This window comes from Ascaphus truei, chromosome 2, assembly GCF_040206685.1.
Source record: "Ascaphus truei isolate aAscTru1 chromosome 2, aAscTru1.hap1, whole genome shotgun sequence".
Lineage (NCBI taxonomy): Eukaryota > Metazoa > Chordata > Amphibia > Anura > Ascaphidae > Ascaphus > Ascaphus truei.
The window spans coordinates 19,521,848-19,542,169 of NC_134484.1; the positions used below are offsets into that span (position 1 = coordinate 19,521,848).

The 20,322-nt window shown below is 44.0% G+C and overlaps 1 protein-coding gene across 5 annotated transcripts in view; it reads left to right on the plus strand.

The window, feature by feature from the left end:
- The window catches only part of PTP4A3 (protein tyrosine phosphatase 4A3), a 134,309-nt gene that overhangs the window by 104,243 nt on the left and 9,744 nt on the right, over positions 1 to 20,322 (plus strand). The window contains exons 1-6 of one of the 5 annotated variants that reach the window (XM_075581637.1): positions 1,297 to 1,771; positions 6,521 to 7,246; positions 7,746 to 7,842; positions 11,025 to 11,096; positions 12,926 to 13,018; positions 16,499 to 16,629. In XM_075581637.1, the coding sequence (XP_075437752.1) occupies positions 7,816 to 7,842; positions 11,025 to 11,096; positions 12,926 to 13,018; positions 16,499 to 16,629 (323 nt within the window). In that variant the 5' untranslated portion in view covers positions 1,297 to 1,771; positions 6,521 to 7,246; positions 7,746 to 7,815. Of the gene's footprint in view, positions 1 to 1,296; positions 1,772 to 3,251; positions 3,475 to 6,520; positions 7,247 to 7,745; positions 7,843 to 11,024; positions 11,097 to 12,925; positions 13,019 to 16,498; positions 16,630 to 20,322 lie in introns of those variants that run through there. The other 4 variants (XM_075581638.1, XM_075581634.1, XM_075581636.1 and 1 more) reach the window with 4 other exon arrangements.

The window sequence follows — 20,322 nt, forward strand, 5'->3', positions numbered from 1 at the left end:
AGCTATGTACAGGTCACTCTTTATCTCTACGCCTCTGGTTCAGTATGTCATGTTCAGAGCAGTAATATATTTATTTGTTCATGTTTTGTGTGTACATACAGAGTGTTATATATTTTCATTAGTGCCAGGCGTTTGACAGCACTTTCCATTTTTAGATCGTATGGGGAATGTTTTATCGTCCGCGTGCACCATTTGGGTTTCTTCTCATTAGTTATGCAACTTGATACCAACTAATTGGCTTGTACTTCAGGAGGGCAGAGGCAACAAGAAACCAAACTTGAATCCAAGCAAAACATGGTTACTAATGTCATAGCAACAAACATACTGTTGATGCACCACGTGCTGTGGGAAGATGTCTCCTTTGGCATCCGTATTGCGCTTTACCTACACGGCCTCGTGCTGCCTTTGCATGTACACACTTAACTCCTAGCTTGCCTTCAGTGCCAAGTTTTATGCAATGAAGAAGATTTTACTTGTTGTTTTTCATGGGTTAAAGATATGGGATGGATGTATTTCTAGAGGAAAGTAAAAATACTCCACACTATGCTACTCCTGGTTATAGTTGGCTCAGCTTCTAAAGTTGGCAAAGTCTCTCGACCTCCGGGTACCAAAACACAGATTGCAAGCTCTTCGGTGTAACTCATGAGCTATGTAGACGATATAAACTTATGATGATGATGTTGCACTAAAGTGACGGGTACATTTGGGAAACGTGTGATGTTTCATCTCGGATAGTAGTTGATGATGTAGGAAGACCAGTCCGAAAGAGCAGAATACAGGGAATTGGCACAAACGGACCCACAATGGAGAGAGAAAATGAATCCTAACCTTTTATATGGACTTTCTGAGCCGAATGGTCTCCATCTCCTATTTTTAGTTTGTTAGTGAACCGGATGTAACAGTTTTAATACCATCTCTCTGCCTATGCTATTTATAGTGTATCAACATTCAGATAACACTTGTATGTAAATCGCGCAAGCGTAGTATATTATTAACATGGTATTCAACACACAACTAGTATCCGCTGCTGCAGGTGCCTGCAATGGAGCAGATTAAAACTCTCCATATGTCCTTTGACCCACCAGCAATAGGGCACTGATTATACCTTTTATCTACCTTGTCCCATTTGGAGGTGGCCATGCAGATGCAGTATGGTTTCATGGTACAGTACACAGTGGGACATAATAAACAAACGCATGTAAATCCTATGGTCTCCCTCTACACTGCTTGTGCTGGGAGCCGCACATACTGGTAGTTTCCCTTTTCATTTGTTCTCTTATTTGCATAAGCGGTGATTAATTTTTGCATTGGAAAACCGCTCTGCAAGAATAAAATGCTGACGGGAATTTGTTGCGCATATCTTCCCAGCACAATACAAAGAGCCACATTCCTTGCTTACTATGCTGCATACCAAGTGTATGAATACGTTTTCTGTGATACCGAGGGTTTGCTAATCAACAGATACTAAAAGCTCCTGGAGCCTCGCAAACCCAGCGAGTAATCTGGATCAACGTACAGCCCGAGGAAGGAGGAGGAGTAGGACAAAAAGCTTATTTGTGTGTGGCTTAGTTGACCTAAGAGTATTAGAAGTGCATTTGTTTGTGACATTAGCTGTTCAGCACTGTCAGTGTCATGCGGTTAAAGGGGAGGCAGCTGTGACTGGTTTGAAGCAGAGTGAATTACTTGGTCCAGAAATACACTGCTTGCTTGCTCTGTTCTGCTATCTGCTGAGCTGTGTTGGACATTAAGAAACAGTCGCAAGTTTTTTAAGGTAAGACCTGGGCTACGGAGACATTGCTGGGCACATCCCGATAAATTCAGGGCATCTGATACAACTAGAGACACGTTATATACAGTCCTTGCCGTTTCCTTAGTTATGAGAATTTCTGTTCTTAATTTTAATGTTGGTAGGTTTGTGTGTGTGTGTGTGTTATAACTTCTTAAATGTGTTAATCTGTTTCATGTGCACCTCATTGTCCTGATGTAGACATTGTAGTGTGTGTGTGTGTGTGTGTGTGTGTGTGTGTGTGTATGTGTGTGTAGGCTGTTTTGTGCACCTTAACCCTTCTACTTGTATGTATGTATGTATGCATGTCTTTATTTGTATAGCGCCATAAAATGTACATAGCGCTTCACAGTAGTAATACATGTCATATAAATAACAAATATAAATAACACATCATGGGAATAAGTGCTTCAGACATACTGTAAAAGTAACATTAAGGAAGGAGTCCCTGCTCCGAGGAGCTTACAATCTAATTGGTAGGTAGGGAGAACGTACAGAGACAGTAGGAGGGAATACTAGTAAGTGCGTCTGCAGGGGGCCAAGCTTTGTGTCATGTGTCCATGATTATCCAGTGCTACTCATATGCTTCTTTAAGCAGATGTGTCTTGCTAAATGTTGGTCCTGTGAAAAGTAGACTAATTTCACGATGTGATATCCTTGTAATGTTTTAACAAGTTGACTCACCATACAGTGAATCCTTGGACACATGCTTTTGCATTTTTATTTTTTTATTTTGGGGGGGGGGGATGGTGATGATTTTCTCGTTGATTTTTTTTTTTTTTTTTTTTTTTAAGTCTGTCTGCAGAATTTTTTAATTACTGTTGTTTTTTTGGTTCATATCCTGCCAGACCTCACTCCATTGGAGCAGTGGCCTTATGTTTTAAAAGGGCTTGCAAGCATCAATTGTGCGTGAAGTGAGGCCCTTGAGCAATGAAGTATTGTGTTGGTTCATTAAACTGTGTCGATGCCCACAATGCAACTTTGCCATGAAACGGCTCTGAAAAAGTTTTAAATGTTGCAGGCCCTTTCAGCGCTGAAAACTTTTAGTATGAAGCTTGCCCTAATCACCACAGTGCAATCATGAGTATGACTTACTGGGTTTTATAGTACCACCAAAGATTACCACTAAACAGCAATTGGAGTTTAGCTTCAAAGTTGTTGTGATACTGTGGGCCACTCGTGTCTATTTTTTTTTTTTTTTTTTAATACATACAAATGCCACTCCGTACGACACCAGCGGGGGTTCCGTTCAACCCTCCCACGGAGCGGCAGTGGTCTCCCCTAAACAGGGCAGAAAATGTCCCCCCCCTCAGCTGGGTTGCTAGCACTGTGGGACACGGTAGTCTCACGTGTTTGGTTTGCACAGCACACTGGGATTAACTATCTGATCGTGCAGTCAAGTGAAGAACGTTTTCTTCATATTGCAGTGTTCTGACTGCAGCAATCCCAGTTGAGGGGGAGACCATTTTCTCCCCTGTTTAGGGGAGACGCACTGGTTCTCCGTGAGGGGGGTGAACGGAACCCCCTGGTGTCGTACGGAGTGGCGTTTCTCCGTTCTTTATCCACGGAACTACCCAATCCTGTCCCTGCCCCTCCCAGCAGTACCGGGGCATGCCTGCATGACCAGAGGAGAGGGTCCTGGATCAACGTTGGAGCCACAAGTCTTTGCTTTAAAGATCTGACATTTTGTAAGGCCATTACTATTTCACCTTCTGTGTGTGTGTGTGTGTGTGTGTGTGTGTGTGTGTGTGTGTGTGTGTGTGTGTGTGTGTGTGTGTGTGTGTGTGTGTGTGTATTATATTATACGCTATCACACTACTGCATGTCCAATCGTACTTTCCCTTTTTTTTTTCTTTTTCCATCTCAGGCAGCGTTTATAGTCGCGGCGACGCGGCCGTTGACGTCGGCGAAAGTTGTATTTAAAGTTTGAGCGACGTCACTGACTACCAAGGCCAGTGACGTCACCAAGGGGGAGGGCAGAGTGCAATGGGCGCTCTGTGATTTGGTTTAGAGACAGTCACATGTAGCGACTGTCTCTCCAAAAAATCAATAAACACTGATTACCAAATTTTTGGCCGCTCCGCCGCCGTCGTGCCTACTATAAGCGCATGTGACTGATTCAATGTATTTGTTTTGGCGCGGCGTCGCCAGGCACTGATAAGTGCAGCCTAAAGCATAGAAATGAAAATGAGCCTGTTGGCTCATTTGGAATTGGTCTTTTTTTTTTTTTCCCCCACTTGATACAGTGTGTTATATACTGTACTGAGAATTTGTGTATTTAATTAACATGAGTTATATGCTTTTTGAGATTAGCACCTTTATCTGTTTGATAAATATATTTATATGTTTGATATACCTTTTCCCCTTTCTTGTATTGCGTAGTGTTCATTTGAATAGTGCGGAGTTCATAGACCTATTGGAGAAGTTTATTTGCAGACTGTGATGCCTTTCAGTGGGAAGTCACTATGACAGTGGGTCTCAAACTTCCTTTTTTTTGAGAAGCGATACCCCTGAAGAATGTTTAGAGTCTTTGTGTGCCCCTGCTCTTCAGACCTCCCTCCTGTGCGCGCACACAACCACCCACCACACTCACCCTACAGCATCATACTGACCCTTATTGCTCTCGCACCACATTTATCTCTCCCTTCTCACACCGCACCCTCACCCTATTAGTAAGAGGACAGGGGTGTGACACTGGTCTTCATGATTTGCACTGCACACCTTCCCCCATCCCACACGAAAACTAACCCTAACCACCCATCCCCCATCTCTCTCTCACACACACACACACACCCTTTACACTCTCCTCCCCACACACAGCCCTCACGCTTTCTCTCTTCTTCCACCTCTCGAACATGTCAGCAGGTCAGCGGGCACGTTCTGCGCTGCCTGCAGATAGAGGCTCCTCTGTGCCAGGCTGAGAGAGGAGGGATGTATTACCAGGCAGCACAGGATGTGCCCCCTGAGTGTTTCTCCTGGTGGCTGTGGCACACTTGGCAGAGGTTCACTACATACCAGCTTGAGAAACACTGTACTATGGGGTCTGAAAGTTTTTGTCAGGGGCGCTAGATTTCAAAGGACACGGCTGCATCCTCCCCACATGATTTACGGGTTTGGTAGCAGGTCATTGTATCAAAGTGCTATAAATACCTTGGCATTTGGGACTTTCCTTTCCCTAATGACATAGCCTTGGGTGGTATCCTCCTATTGTTCTAAAATGGAACAATCATTCCCTCTAAACGTGTCATTTGATTACCGTGTGCTGAATACAGCGTGGAGCTTGCCCGGTGCTTTCACGTGCTCTCCATGTGATCAATATACAGCTAAAATGAGAAGAGATGGTCTGAAACACGGTTTACATGAAAGAAAGCGGCTACTGGTGTTTTTAGGAGGCGCGCAGGGAATCCAAGCTATGGACGCATGTATTGTTTCCCCTTCTGTAACCCATAGTTGGAAACGCAATGTTGGAAGAAAAAAAAATGTGCCACATGGAATTACAGCATTTATTTGTTTCAAACCTCACAGGTCAGACGTACACAACAAAGAGGTCCAGAAGGGTTCTGGGGCTTAAAAGTTTTTAAAAAAAAAACAGAAATAAAAATATATTATTTTGCAATTCTTTGGGAGGTATTCCCTTCCAGCCCACAACAATGTCTTGATTTGTAGAGGGGTAATAAATTCATAGACTAATTATATGGAGATAGCGTTAATCCTGATACACTCCCTGAGAGCAGCACTCCCAGGTTACATGTGGAGTCACCCTCTCGACCTTCTTTATTTCTCTGGTGGTGCTACGCAACTTTCTGTCTACTTCAGAGAAGTACACAAGACTTGAGAGGTTTTCAAAAGTTGTATACACTAATATCTATTAAGAGCTCTGTTGATCCCTTTAAGTTATCACTACATGCAACAAATGTGTATACAGATATTGCAGACATTAACTCTCGATAATACGCCTGTTAAATAACACGCCCTCCCTTTTAACCATTGCTTTCAACAGCACCAGTGTTTAATAACACACACTGCATTAATGGGTGAATAACGTCAGAGACAAATGAACATGAATGTGTTTTTAGATGTACTGTATATAGTGTGTGTCTATAGGTGTATATATTGTATGTACAGTACTGCATTTATCATACAGTACACAATGTAAAATACCTTTGTTGCCTGCCATGCTGTTCTGCATAGAATACAAGGACTTCTAAGTGCGTAAGCCAGTTCAAGAATAGATTCTTTCTATAAATGCGATGGTAGATTTCAATGCTACGAGTCATGTGGTGCACTTATTTCCCTTACTTCAGTAATTCCTTTAGTGCTACATTAATGAAATAAAGATCTAACCTTCAGGGGCTTAAATGTGCCTTTTCCTTCAACACATGAAATGTTTTTGCTAGTTTGGCCACTTGCTAATAAGGTGTTTAGCTCATGCTCTTGTATTAATAGCACTGTCCTGAATATGGGAGAACGCCAAGTACCTTGGTGCTAGCTTTTGGACATCTTGAGCAGCTCACATAATAACCCTAGGTCTGTATACCAAGCTGGTTGCAAGCCGTGTGTGTGGTGTGTGTGTTAGTGTCACACATGCACTAGCGTGCTCCCACATGGTGCAGTAGCCCTGCTCAATTGCTTGATTCCAAACAATGGCTGCTTCTCTGGGGGCTGGATAGGCTTGCCTTGCATATACTGTACATAAATCTCCATTTTACCATATATTTTTTTCTTTTTTTGTAGACTTGCTGCAGCGTTGATTTGTCTACAGATTTATGGAGCTGTTGAAGAGCACCTTTGAATACTGCCACGCACAACACTGCATCCATGCATGAGTAGAGGGCTTTGTCAGACACTCGGAATCTAGATCTCGGCAGGTGGAAACGACCATTAAAACCCACCGCCCGCTGATCTCCAGCACCCAGAGACTGTTCTGCCTGCAGCTGCCTGGTTCCCCTTCACACTCCGTCCCTGCTGTAAAATACATCACATATCCAGATGGGGTAACGTGATTGCGCAAATCGGCTCTCATGAATTTCTTTTGAACTACCAGAACTTTTTATTTTTCTTTCACGTAAACGCAAGGAAGGGCAAAGTTTAACACCTGGGGGAAATCTGAAGACCTTCGCAGGGCGTTTTTGTTCGAAACTGCACAGACGTGGATTAAAGAAAATTGAACACTACCGAGAAGTGCGTTTTGTCTTCAGACACGTGGTGATTTAACTTTATTTTTTTTTTTTGCTTTTGCTGTGTTCAGAGCTGAAACTACAGCACCTTGGGATATTTGCACAATATTTGTGTTTTTTTTTCTTTTTCATAAGTTTTTAGCTTTGTTTTTTTTGTGTGTATCTTTACTGTATGATCATGGCTCGCATAAATCGCCCTGCTCCAGTGGAGGTTTGCTACAAAAACATGCGGTTTCTGATTACCCATAATCCTACAAATGCTACCATGAATACTTTCATTGAGGTGAGTACAGCATGGTTGGTGAAAACTTAATATAACAAAGAGTAAATGCTGCACACCAGAATATGATAGTGATACAATTACCGGTGCTCCCATCAATGTACGATCGGCTGCATCCAATCCACGGCATACAAAAAGGAATGAAGATGGGGTACACGTATTTCCAAAATAAAGAGATTTATTAAAGCATACACAACGTTTCGACCCTAAGGTCTTTGTCAAGTGCAAAAAGTGGCTAGCTTTTTGCACTTGACAAAGACCTTAGGGTCGAAACGTTGTGTATGCTTTAATAAATCTCTTTATTTTGGAAATCCGTGTGCCGCATCTTCATTCCTTTTGGTGAAAACTTAAAACATTTCACATTGACCACTCTTGGTGAGTTCTTTTTCATCACCAGTTTTCTCCGACATGAATTGGGCTTCTCAAAGAGAAGCTGCTACTTTTCCTTTTGAAATTGCATATGTTGATCAAACATCTATACATCTCACTGATTTGTTTTTAGTCCTAGCAGATTCAGCAATCTAAATTCACACCAAGCATCCACTTTGGAACCGACCAGCACCTCCTGTAAAATGCCTTCCACTCGCCATGATCTCAAGGTAATCCATCGCATGAAGAAACAGAAGCCGCATGTGCCGTCAGTGGTCTGAAGGAAATCTCGAGTTGAACGTTTTATTTAATATAAGGTGACGAGCACAACCTTTCAGGGAAACCATGACAAAGGGTGCAAGGACCACTTATACTAAATAATATTCTCTACTAAAGCTTTCTTTCAGTGCACTGATTTAAGTCTGTAGCTTGTGTTTCTCCCGTATGCTGGTCCTTGGAGGTTGACATTCCTTACTAGGCATCCTATTATGTAACAAACCATCTCAGAAATACAAAAACCCCACAATCTGTTACATTTGCTGCCTTCTGTACCAACAAGTATGGGATTGTAAAAGGTGTGAAAATGCAGCATGTAACGGCTCCCTATTTTTTGAACGTTTATGACAAATATTGGATGTGTAAAATAGCGTGCGTCTGTCTCTAACTGGTCGTGTGTGTCGCACAATACTAATTTTAGGACATGGGTTTTTTTCTAGGAGTTACAAATGATGCATGTCCTGATGAAGCTTACATAATATACTTTTAATTGGATAGCTTCCATACTTGCGCACATCATGGCTATTTTATACATATTTTTTATTTTTTAGCTATATTACTTGTATCGTAAGCTTTTCACTTTGCATTAAAATGTCCTGTATTTCTAAAAACAAATGTAAAGATTAGTAAACTATTAATTTTCTAAATGCCTGGAGGGTAAAGACTCACTGGGAGAATGATGGAGAATGAGCACATACAATGACCGTGGGATATATTAATTGGGTTATTGGTGCACGGAAACTGCTTTCTAAGTGGAGTTATTATCCTGTTTAATGTGTGCAGTAAATGAAAATACTACATGTGGGTACACTTCCATGTCTGCATCCCTGTCTTTCCCCATTATCTCTTGGCATACAGTGCTTCCACTGCATGCAGCTAGGGATTATGGGTAATGAGCACAGTGTGCTTAACTTCTTTTCCATTTTAACATGGACCCCTATAAGCTTATGACTGCCGCATTACATTCAGCACAGCCTGGGTTACAGAACCCACCATAACTTACGCCAACGTACCAAATTCACGTTGCATAGCCAGCAACCAATCTCTCAGCTGTTTCGACCTTTTGGGCCTCATCCGTGTCTGAGTGTGTGTTTACTGGCTGTTTTTCGAGCTATGTTAATATGGATAAGAAGTAAAGCGTGACAGTGTGCTCATTTGCATGTCATTACCCAGAGTTCCTGGCTGCAGTGGAAGCGCTGTCTGCTAAGAGATAACGGGGAAAGACCGGGTTGGAGACCTGTGAGACATGCAAATGCACCACAGGTGGTATTTTTATTTACTGTATGGTGAAGGGTCTTTGTCACCATTTTTACGCATCCATAACTTTTTATTTATCGTCTGGTTACATCAGGGTTTTTTTTAAAGATGATTTACATTTTATTTGTGCCGGGGGCCAATGGTTTGGCTTGGCCATCTTGTTTTGTTCACTGAATAAAAAGTGGGGGTCTAGAAGGCAACGCATATGCATGTAGGAGGAACCACTGCTCCACCCCCATGAGGGGTTATAGGGTTCGGCGTCCTGCTGGCCCTTCCAGCAGCGACATGCATAATACAAAACACATCACACAGATGTTACCCCCACCGCTTCAAAGTAGCGCATCTGACTTTATATTAAGCTTATGTTGGATGGCTTGTTTTGGAGGTAGAACAGCATAGTGATACCGAGGAGAAACTCCTCATGGAAGTCTGTGTGTGAAGTCCGGCTGTCCATTTTAATTTACTAATCTTCAAGTTGGTTTCACATTATAACAAGTGGCCCCAGAGGTTCATGTCATAAGCTTAGAGGCCTACAGTGCTCCAGGCAGTGTTTAATCGGTCAAGATGTCTAGTTTGTTAGAGGCAATGTTCTCTAATGGGTGGTCAGGGGGAAGTAGCAGCGCATTCATTCAATCCCTGGGTAAGTGACAGCTCTTCGATCACTGTTAACCATTAACCACTTCCACAGCTAATTCAGAGATTGGGGTAGGACCATCATTGGCAACGAGCCAATAAAATGTTACTACAGTACTGTGTGGGCCTTCCAGTTGGTGCTAGAGGATACAAGTTAACTGAATACTGCTCCTATAAATTATTGACGGGGCGCTCAATTCCAGTCCCCTCTCCAACAGGCCAGGTTTTCAGGATATCCCAGCTTTAGCCAGGTGGTTCAATTAGGAGTCGAAGACTGAGCCTCTGATTGAGCCACTCGTGCTGATGCACGGGACTGATTGAGCCACCTCTGCTGTAGTGGGGACTGTGAGCCACCTGTACTGAAGCAGGGATATACTGAAACCAGGGGTGGGGGGGGGGGGGGGGCCTTGAGGACTGGAGTTGATCACTTCTGTATTAGTTGCTGCTTGGCATCGGTAACCCCTCAGAGAACTGAACGTTTCTTGAATTATTCTGGCTTCAGCAGATGAACTAATCCTCTGACAACACGCCTAATTTTTAAAGTGACTGAAATTATGTTTTTTTTTGTTTGTTTTTTGTTTTTAAATCATATTTTTATTAGGATTAATTTATTTGAAAACCTATGCAAACCAAGTGGTAGTTACAGTAATAGTCCAGTCTACTTCTTTTTTTTTTTTTCCCCCGTTGTTGTTTTTACTGCGGTCTCTGCTGATGCCGATCTTTTCTTAGAATGGGTAATTGCATTCTGGGAATATCGGGGGCACAAAATCTGCCTCCCAGGGAAATTTAAAAGGAACACACACACACACACACACACACACACACACACACACACGCCATCCGTTTTCTATTTTGCCTTAATTTTAATGGAGTAGGATTGCTGTGTTTTAAAGCAGAGACCAACCCCACATTTGTATCCTATTTTTGTATTGTGGGGCTGGTCTGAATCCTTCATTGCAGAGATCCAGGGGCTGGTGAGCGCACGTATTATGGGAGTCGTAGTGATGGTAGACTCGCCTTGTCCTACTGTAGTGATGGTAACATAGTATCTAATACTTTTGCTGCGAGAGGTGCAGTTGTTGCTGGGCCATCAGTTTGCACAGGGGTGCGCAAACGGGGGGGGGGGGGGGGTGCAGGGGCCGAGATTTTCTAAGGGGGGGGGGGTGCGGGCATTTACAGAAGCCCCACCCTCTTCCCCCAAAGCATTTAAATTAACCGCGTGAGGCCTCTAACTTCTCTTACCTAGTCTCCGACGGCCTGTCTCTATGGCAACACGATGTCACATGACCCCGCGGAGTCGTTTGACGCTAGAGACCAGGTAAGATGGGGGGGGGGGAGAAGAAGAGCAGGCAGGGGGGCACAGGCGGAGAAGTTTGCGCACCCCAGAGTTGGCATAAGGGTTAAGCCAGGGGTTCTCAACGCCACTCCTCAAGACCCCCTCACCATCCCCCAACAGGTCAGGTTTTAAGAATACCCCTGCTTCAGCACAGGTCTGTTTAAGTCGGCCTCTGAGCCACCTGTGCTGAAGCAGGGAAAACCTGACCTGTTGGGAGGTTCTTGAGGACTGGTGTTGAAGCACCTCCAAGGGCCACCCAACACCTACATTTCGTGTGGTAAAATAGCTGAATAAAATGGCCGTCCATTCTGAAAAGAGCAGTTACTAGGTGTCAGCGCAGAACTGTGGTACAGGTACGGTGGTCACCAGGAAGAAGTATGTATATTCAGTCCCTTCCAATATTACTTCAAACACATGGTATTTAGTCAGTATTTAATCATCTTCCTACGATGCCCGTCACATTTGCTCAGAGTTATCCTATTGCTGTTAATGACCTATTGAACATTAGTGTTGCGTGCTGTAGCGCCAGGTGGGGGATAGCCGTAAAATTGAGTTCTAAAGAGGATCTTGCCTCACTTGTAATGTGCAGGAAAAATAATGCACAAGGTGAGATGCAATAAAAACATTGTTCTCTTTATTTCACAGCCAACCTCGTTTGGAAAAATTACCACCAATATCCATTTTCTTGCATAGATCCAAATGCGTGGAAAGTGGAAATAGTGACCAAATGTGCAGGTCCATATTCTATGCCTCCTGCTTCAGACAGATGAAGGATGGGCATTAGGCAGAGATAGTATGTCAAATTTGTTCTGATACAAAAGGATGATGAGAATGGCTCTAGAGTCTGACGGTGCATAGCCCAGTGTTTCTCAACCCTCTGCCAAGTGTGCAGTGGCCACGGGAGAAACACGTTAGCTGCTCTGTAGGCCCGTCCCGCGCAGTCTGGCGACCAACGGGCTGTGATCCGCCTCTACCCTTCCTCCTCTCAGCCTGGCACTGGGAGAGTAAGGGAAGGTGGATTGCAGCTCACCCTCAGCGAGGGATGTGCCTGCTGAGCAGCTATGTGGGAGAGGGCTTTGCTTGGGGGGGGTGGAGGGAGGGTGTTATTGCTCAGTGCGGGGATGGGGAAGGTACAGTATGTGGTTTTGAGTAAGAGAAGGCGCTGTAGTGTACAGGTGTATGAGGGGAGGAGCGGAGTCTGGTGTGAAAGAAGGGGTAAGGTGGCGCTTATAGAGACGCAACGTCGCCCGAAAACAAAAGCATTGTCGCCGGTGCAAGCGCTTATAGTAAGCGCGACGGCGGCGCGATATTTGGTAGTCGTAAATATTTGATTTTTCAGGGGCTGTCGCCAGCGACGCCGCCGCAAAGCGAAATACAACTTTCGTATTGCGGCGACGGTGACGTCGCCGGCACTATAAGCGCGCCCAAGTTGTCTCTCAGGCGAAGGAGTTGGGTGTGAGCGTCTGGCGTATAAGAGATTGGGTGAAAATGGAATGTGTAATGGAGAAAGGGGATTAGTGTGCCATGTGAGACGATGGGGCAGCTTCAATGTGTAGTGTTGAGAATAAGGGCGAGTATTTAGTGAGAGCGGGGTTGAATGCGGAGTGTATGAAGGAAGTTGCTTTGAATTTGTGCGCTAGAAGGAGGGGTGAGTGAGGCTTGATGAGCAGAGGTGGCCAGAGATTTAAAAAAGCTTCTAGGGTTGCCCCATTAAGAATAAATAAATAAAAATCACTGGCACAGCCAATTATTCTATACATTTTGATAGTACATTTTGTTCTGACTGTTGGTTTGCCTACTGTTCCATCCAGGATCTCAAGAAGTATGGTGCAACAACAGTAGTGAGAGTGTGTGAAGTTACATACGATAAAACACCTTTGGAAAAAGATGGCATCACCGTTATGGTAAGTTCATTACCCTTCTTTTATGTGTTGAAAGATTAGAGGGCTATTCTTGTTTTATCTTATCTAATACCGCTGCTGAAACACTGCCCTGCATTACCAAACTTTTGGGGACTTTTATAGCCCTTCTAATCCTTTTTCTTTTCACTAATTGCCCTGTTTATTTTGTATTTTCTTGAAGATTTAATTCCACTTCAGCTTGTATCTGCAGTCCAGTGCAACCCTTCTACGTAATGGGTTTTATCCAACATTAAGGTTTTAGTTGGGTAAAGTTAAATGAACTGCTTTGCTTATTTAGACCCAGAAAGCGAACACAATATATAGAATACATTTAATAAAGGGGCACGTCCAATGGAGGTTGATTCCACAGCAGTCCCAAAGCCAGAACGTTCTTGGTCCTACAGTAGGTGGGATTTTAGTGACTTTAAGTTCAGCCACGAAAAGCACCGGGTATTATTCCAGTCTGCTACCCCCTGATTTTAAGAATGCCAGAAATATTTGAGCATCAGGTTTTGAAAATCCTTGTTTACTTTGCTATGACTCTTGGTTATGCTTTGCGCTTTAGTCTCTTGTATTGGCTCAACATTGAACACCAGCTAATTAGAGTAAGTTCTCTTGGAACAGATCATTTTACCATCCAATCAGTTGGTAGGTGCCAAAGCATAACATTGCAGCAGCTAATCGCATGCTTTAGATGGAAAATGAGTGGCCTTATCTTCTCCTTAGCTTGTTGCGTGTTTACATTGCTATAAGAATAACCGACCTTGTTATGGTCTTTGGTATCTCCTGCTATACTTATCCCTCTAATGAAAGCGGTTGTAGGTGGTAGTCTTGCTTAACCCTTTTAGCTCACTAAATTGTGGGTGGAGAAGCATTGGGTGCCTTTTCAAAGTGGTGCTATATTTGTTCTAGGTCAGGTGTGCGTCAACTTTATAGTCTGCGCCCCTCTGCCTGCTCGCGTCCTCTCCCCCCCTTAACTGATCAACAGCGTTTCTGACGTCATGTGACGTTGCGGTAATGTGGCATTGCCATCGCGACGCATCGCCAGAAGCCGCAGGAGATCAGGTAAGTGAGTTACAGAGAAAAGGGAGACCAAAAAGCGCACCAGCACAAACGGAGCAGGAAGAAACCAGAACAAAAAAATGATTAAAAGGGCACTTTAATGTGGCAAAAGACCCATCCAATGCATTTCGAACGTCGCAGCGTTCTTTTCAAGGATAAAACACAATGTGATAACATCCATTATATACCCTCCTTGAAAAAGAACGCTGCGACGTTCGAAATGCATTGGATGGGTCTTTTGCCACATTAAAGTGCCCTTTTAATCATTTTTTTGTTCTGGTTTCTTCCTGCTCCGTTTGTGCTGGTGCGCTTTTTGGTCTCCCTTTTCCCTGTATTGCATTGAGTAGCTGCACAGCCTGCCTGCCTGCCCTACCAGGATGTGAGTATTTGCATATTTTTCAGGGGAACCTGCCAATGAGACATATGGTGAGTGGGTTGCACCACACACCACCTGTCTTCAGGAGGATAGTACCCATTATATGACACAATAGGTACTATATCAATTGTTAGTACCCTGGTACAGTGGTCTGGCTTATTATTATTTTGAGATATACCTGCATTTGAGCGCTTCAGCTATTTTCCATAAGTGAGTTACAGAGGCTTCTCGCGTGCTCCCCGTCATTTAATGTAACCGCTGCGTCCCCCCTGGGAGGCGCACCCTCCGTTTGCGCACCCCTGCTCCAACATCACATCATTTGATCTAGCGTATGGTTAACGCCTCGCAGGGTAGAGGGTAACACCAGGATGGAAAAGGTCTGGGTACCTAATGGGGGGAGGGGTGAGGTGGTAGGAGCAAGGCTCGTGGGGGAGCAAGATGGAGTTCTCCAGGACTTCCTTCAATTATGACTGTGTTGGGTGCATGTGTCTCTCACAGATGCACTCTCTTTAATATACAGAGCCTCCGACCAAATCTTCGGCTGGTGAAAGTTCTAGCTGGCTCCCACGTGTTCAAAATGTGTCTGCCCCTGGGGTAACCTTCACCAGAGGGCAGAACGCGACAGAAATTTGGTTGAACTTGCCATTCAGTTCAGAGATCTGCTTTCGACTCTTCACTTTTCCAGGATCAAACTTGGAGGGCACTTCATTGGGGATGTATTCTTCCTTCCTTCAATATACACAGGGACCTCTGACAGGAGGATAAGGGAGGAAAACACCATTGTTAATTCCCCTATCATAGAGCAAAGGATTCCTTAAATATATAAATGGCACCGAAATGCTCACATTACAGCTCTTCATTACAAATTTGAAAAAGAATTTAAAAAAAAAAAAAAAATGTTCTGCTAAAAAGCCTGGAGACCATAAAAGTACAAATCACAGGAAACGCTCTATGTAAAATGTATGGAACAGTAGTGGCCTTTTAAAGTGGATTCCAATGCTGAATGCTTGCCATTTAGTGGGGATGCCTGCTCAGCAGTATAATCTCTCCGCGCTGTATGAGCCCGTTTTCCTATGCATTCAAAGTGCCTGTGGGTGTAGCTGGCAATGCATTAGCGAGCACGTATTGTTCCCACCCTTTCTCTGTAAAAAGAACATCTGAACTATAACAGCTGCCAAATTTGACATATGCTTCTAGTTCATAGAGGCAGCATTTTGTGTCTTGTTTTCATTTTGAGAGGAGATGAAACACATCCGGGATATTAACCTTTTCTTTTATTTTTTTTTATGGAAACCGTTGTTTGCTCTCTGATACAAAATGTGTGTAGGAAACGGTTTCAATCTTTATGGGTTACACTAGTTTTGTGTTGCGTATAATTGGTGAAATACGTTTTTAGAGATCACAAAAATTGTTTATTTAACACATTCGCATTCTATTTGGCAATTTTGCTTAATAGACATTCATGCAGCCACCTCTTGGGTGAGATCCTGGGAGCGCATTGCTGGTGCAAGGTTAATCTGTAAATCAAAGAGGAGAAATGCCAGTTAGCTTGGTAGGCTAAAGTTGATTGGATGGGGATCACACACCTTGGGGGGAAAAAATAGAGAATCCGGTCCAGCCACTTGGGATTCGCCTGCGAGGGGGTCTAAAAAAAATTCAAAAAAAGTCAAAAGTGGGTGCCAAGACACAAAATCGGGTCAAGAAGTAAAGATCATGAAAAAATAGTAAAGGTCACAAAAGAGGTCATTTAATGACTTGGTTATGGTAGCATCCAATGTTTCGGTGCAGACGGGCACCTTCATCAAGGATGGTCACACTCCTTGCTCATGGAAAATAGCGGAGAATTGAACACGCGTGTGTATTGAAAAACTATGGCTTAAACGGCGACAACTCCAGGATGTTCTGGTGTAACTTGCCATTATTTTGTCTGTATCCCATTCTGAGCCCTTAATGGGGACATGTGACTTGAATTTTAATAAACCGTAGGGGTAAAGCTGAAGTGAAATGTGTTTGTTTTTTTTCCCCCTCCTCTGGTGTACTCTAAGGACTGGCCATTTGATGATGGGGCTCCACCTCCTAATAAAATTGTGGAAGACTGGTTGAATTTGCTGAAAGCGAAGTTCTGTGAAGACCCTGGCTGCTGTGTAGCTGTTCATTGTGTGGCTGGACTGGGAAGGTAGGTCCAAGACCCCACTGGGTTGAGATGCTTTTTTTCTGACAGCAAAAAGAGTTAATTGCATGAAAAAAAAAAAAAAGTAATTTCCTTTGAACAGATTTGGTTCAGGCCATAAGTTTTAAATGATCATTGTTTTATTTTGTAAAAGCGCTGACATTTTCCACGGCGCGGTACAGAGTGACATCAATTACATAAACAGAATGAAATACAAATAAGGACGGACGAGCGCAAACCGATACAGAAGGTAATGAGGGCCCGGCTCCTGGGAGCTCACACTCTAGAGGGAATAAGGGGCAATGTTGAAACAAGAGGTAGAGCGATAGCTCAGCGGTGGACCATGGTCCAGCTGCACACCTGGTCCCAATAGGGGTGGATAGGGGGAGGGGGTTGGTGGCAATGCCAGATAGGCTTCCTTGAGAAGGTGTTTCAGAGAGCTTTTAATTGTTTGAAAGGTGAGGCAGAGTCTGATGGTGCGTGGTAGGGAATTCCAGGGAGTGTGCCGCACGGGAGAAGTCTTGTAGGCGAGAGTGAGAAAAGGTAAGGCGAAAGTCATGAGCAGAGGGGAGAGGGTGTTTAGGGATATGTTGAGGGATGAGGGCTGAGCTTTAAGGGGTGGCAGCGTAGTTGAGAGCTTTGCAAGACGGCTAGGTTTTTTTCATTTGATTCTAGAGCAGGGGTGGCCAACTCCAGCCCTCAATGGCCACCAACAGGTCAGGTGTTAAGGATATATCTGCTTCAGCACAGGTGGCTGTCCGAATGACAGAGCCACTGATTGAGCCACCTGTGCTGAAGCAGGGATATCGTGACTAACTGGCCTGTTGGTAGTCCTTGAGGACTGGAGTTGGCCACTCCTGTTCTAGAGGATATGGGAAGCCAGTGTACGGATTTGCATTATGGCACAGCACAAGTGGAGTGGTGAGTGAGGTAGAGGAGCCTGGCAGCAGCATTTTGGATGAATTTAAGTTTGGACAGACGGACAAAGGGATTGCCAACTAGAAGGTTGCAGTAGTAGAGGGGGGGGACAGATACGTGAGTGAATTATGATTTTAGTGTCATCGAGTGTGAAAAGGGCAATATTATGGAGGTGAGAGGACTTAGTGAGGAATGGAGAAGAGGGCAGTCAAAGACCGCTAGGAAGCGGACAGTGTTGGTGAGTTTGAGTGTAGAGGTGACAGGAAGGGGGAAAGATTATTAATTCTATTTTGGACATGTTAAGCTTCAGGTAATGGTGGTGGAACATCCACAAGGCAATTGCGGGTATGCAATTGGTGACATGAGGGGGAGAGTTAAATGTGGGTGTCATCAGAATAGAGATGATAATGAAAGTCAAAATATTGCATTAGTTCACCAAGAGAAGAGCAGAGATAGAACCTTGTGGAACCCCAACAGAAATAGGGAGTGGAGGAGACACCAGAGAAGAGAACACTGAAAGAGCATTTGAATAGGTAGAATTTGAACAAGTAGAGGGCTGTATCACAGAGGCTAATGGAATCTACAGGAGAAGGGGGTGATCGAAAATGTCAAAGCCATCTGAGAGATCTTAGAGAATTCGTAAGGAGAAATTACCCCTAGACTAAGTTGTGAGTGGGTCATTTGCTACTTCTGTTGTCTGTGTAGGGAGCAAAAACCAGATTGCAGGGAGTTTGAGGAGAGAAAGGGAGTCAAGTAGCTCAGAGGCAATGGGGAGAAGCGAAAAAGGGCGATTGGGTAAAGATGAGAGCATGTTTTGAAGAAAGATGGGAATGTACCCGAGATGAGAGGTTAAAACGGTGAGTTGGGGTGGGGGCTTAGTGTGCCAGTGAGCAGAGGAGATGTGAGGGAATAGAATCCAAGAGTCAGGTTGTAGGGTGAGATGATGAAGGGAGCCCTGAGACTATTCAGTCCCAGGGGAAAATTAAAGAAAAAAGGGGGGTGGACTGGGCACTTCTAAAGTAATAATATGATAATAAATAAATATATAATAAAATAAAGTGCAAAGTGAATAAACTTTTAATATATGATCAACCAATATCTTTCACCAACCCATAGTGCAGAATAATAATAAACGATGTATACAATGTGAGATGAAGCTGCTCAACACCCAGGTGGGACTGTTCTGTGTCCCAATGGTAACAGTTTTCTTCTTTGAGAGGAGGAGCGCTGAATGTATCCAAAAAGATGTCAGAGATTCTTCTCTCTGACTGGAGCCCTTTTGCAGAGGAATGGTGTGGTCACAGGATACCCCTCAGTGTGTATGGTTTGTAGTCATCAGATATACAATGAGAGAAATGCCACAATAGTGTGTAATGTTTAACCAAATGTATTAAAAGATTCAAGATAAAAGTAACAAACTCACATTTTCCAACAATATAAAATTAATTGGAGAGAACCGCCGACAGAATAGAGCACTTAGCTGGTAGATGCTGCTGTATATCCCACTTGCGTCTCAGCCTATCCTTCCGCATACGTCACTTCCGGACGATGTCACAAGTGAGGGCAGAAGGACACCTTGCCTCTGGGTACAGCTCCGAATGCCCGTGCCTCCAAACTCCAGTTCTCCCAAGCACTAACTCTGACTCAACGCGTTTCACTCTTTTGCTTCCTCCGGAGATGACTATAGTATAGAAGACACTATACTGTCTGGGATCGGTCAAGCTGTTTTGTTAACAATAGTCTGAGTAGGCATTAAGATTTTTTAATTAGGGGTTCGCGGAACAAATCTATTTTCTAGCAGGGGGGCACAATGTGAAAAAGGGTTGGGAATCACTGTCTTGGATCAGATGCAGTTTTTTTTTTAAATAGTTTGGTTTCAAGCAATCAGACTAAATGATGATACTTGACCAATATGCTGTGCTTGAACTACATCAGATTCCAAGGCGGAATGGTATGTTTTGGTAGCGCCAAATCACCTTGGCCGCGACCAAATCAACTTGGCCGCTTGACTTTCGCCGCTCATGCTCTGACCCCAGCGCCATCTTTAAATGTCAGTCCTGCGCACCCCGGCCGCCGCCGCTTCAAGTCCCACACGCCCGTGTCAAGTTCCCTCGGAGCGCAGGACTCGCATTTAAAAATGGAGTTCAGCGCGCGTGCAGGGAGGTGCCCGACGGTGAGTTGTCGTGGCATCGGAGTGCCAGTGGTAGTTTGGCCTCGGCAAAACATCCTAGACCGAGTTTACAAGGCATTAGGCTTTAGGAAACTTATAGCATTAATTTTGTAGGCTATAATGTGTTCAGAACGAAGTGATGTTGTATTGTAGGCAGGGCCGCCAACAGTTTGCCCAGGAATAGAGTTTCCACCGGGGCACATCCCGGTTGGTGGCCTTTCTCTTACACACCTGGCACTTTCACCCACCTCTATTCTCCCCCTCTCTCACCATCTTACACTCTTCCTCTCCTCTCTCCCTGCCTTCCCCTATTCTCTCTCCCTCCCCCCCTTCCACTATTCTCTCTCCCTCCCCCCTTCCCGTATTCTCACTCACTCGCTCTCTCTCACACTCTCACACACCCACGTTGCTTTTTTCATCTTAGTTCTTTTTTTTAAATTTATTTATTATTAACTTTTTCATGTGGAGACTTTTAGGCTGTGCTGATTTAATAACAGATTTCAGACCATGTTTAAAATGAGAATTGATTCACTGTTAAGTGGTCAGCTGTGAGTTTTTATTTTTTATTTTATTATAACAAATACAAATGAAATGCTTCCACTGAGCAGGAA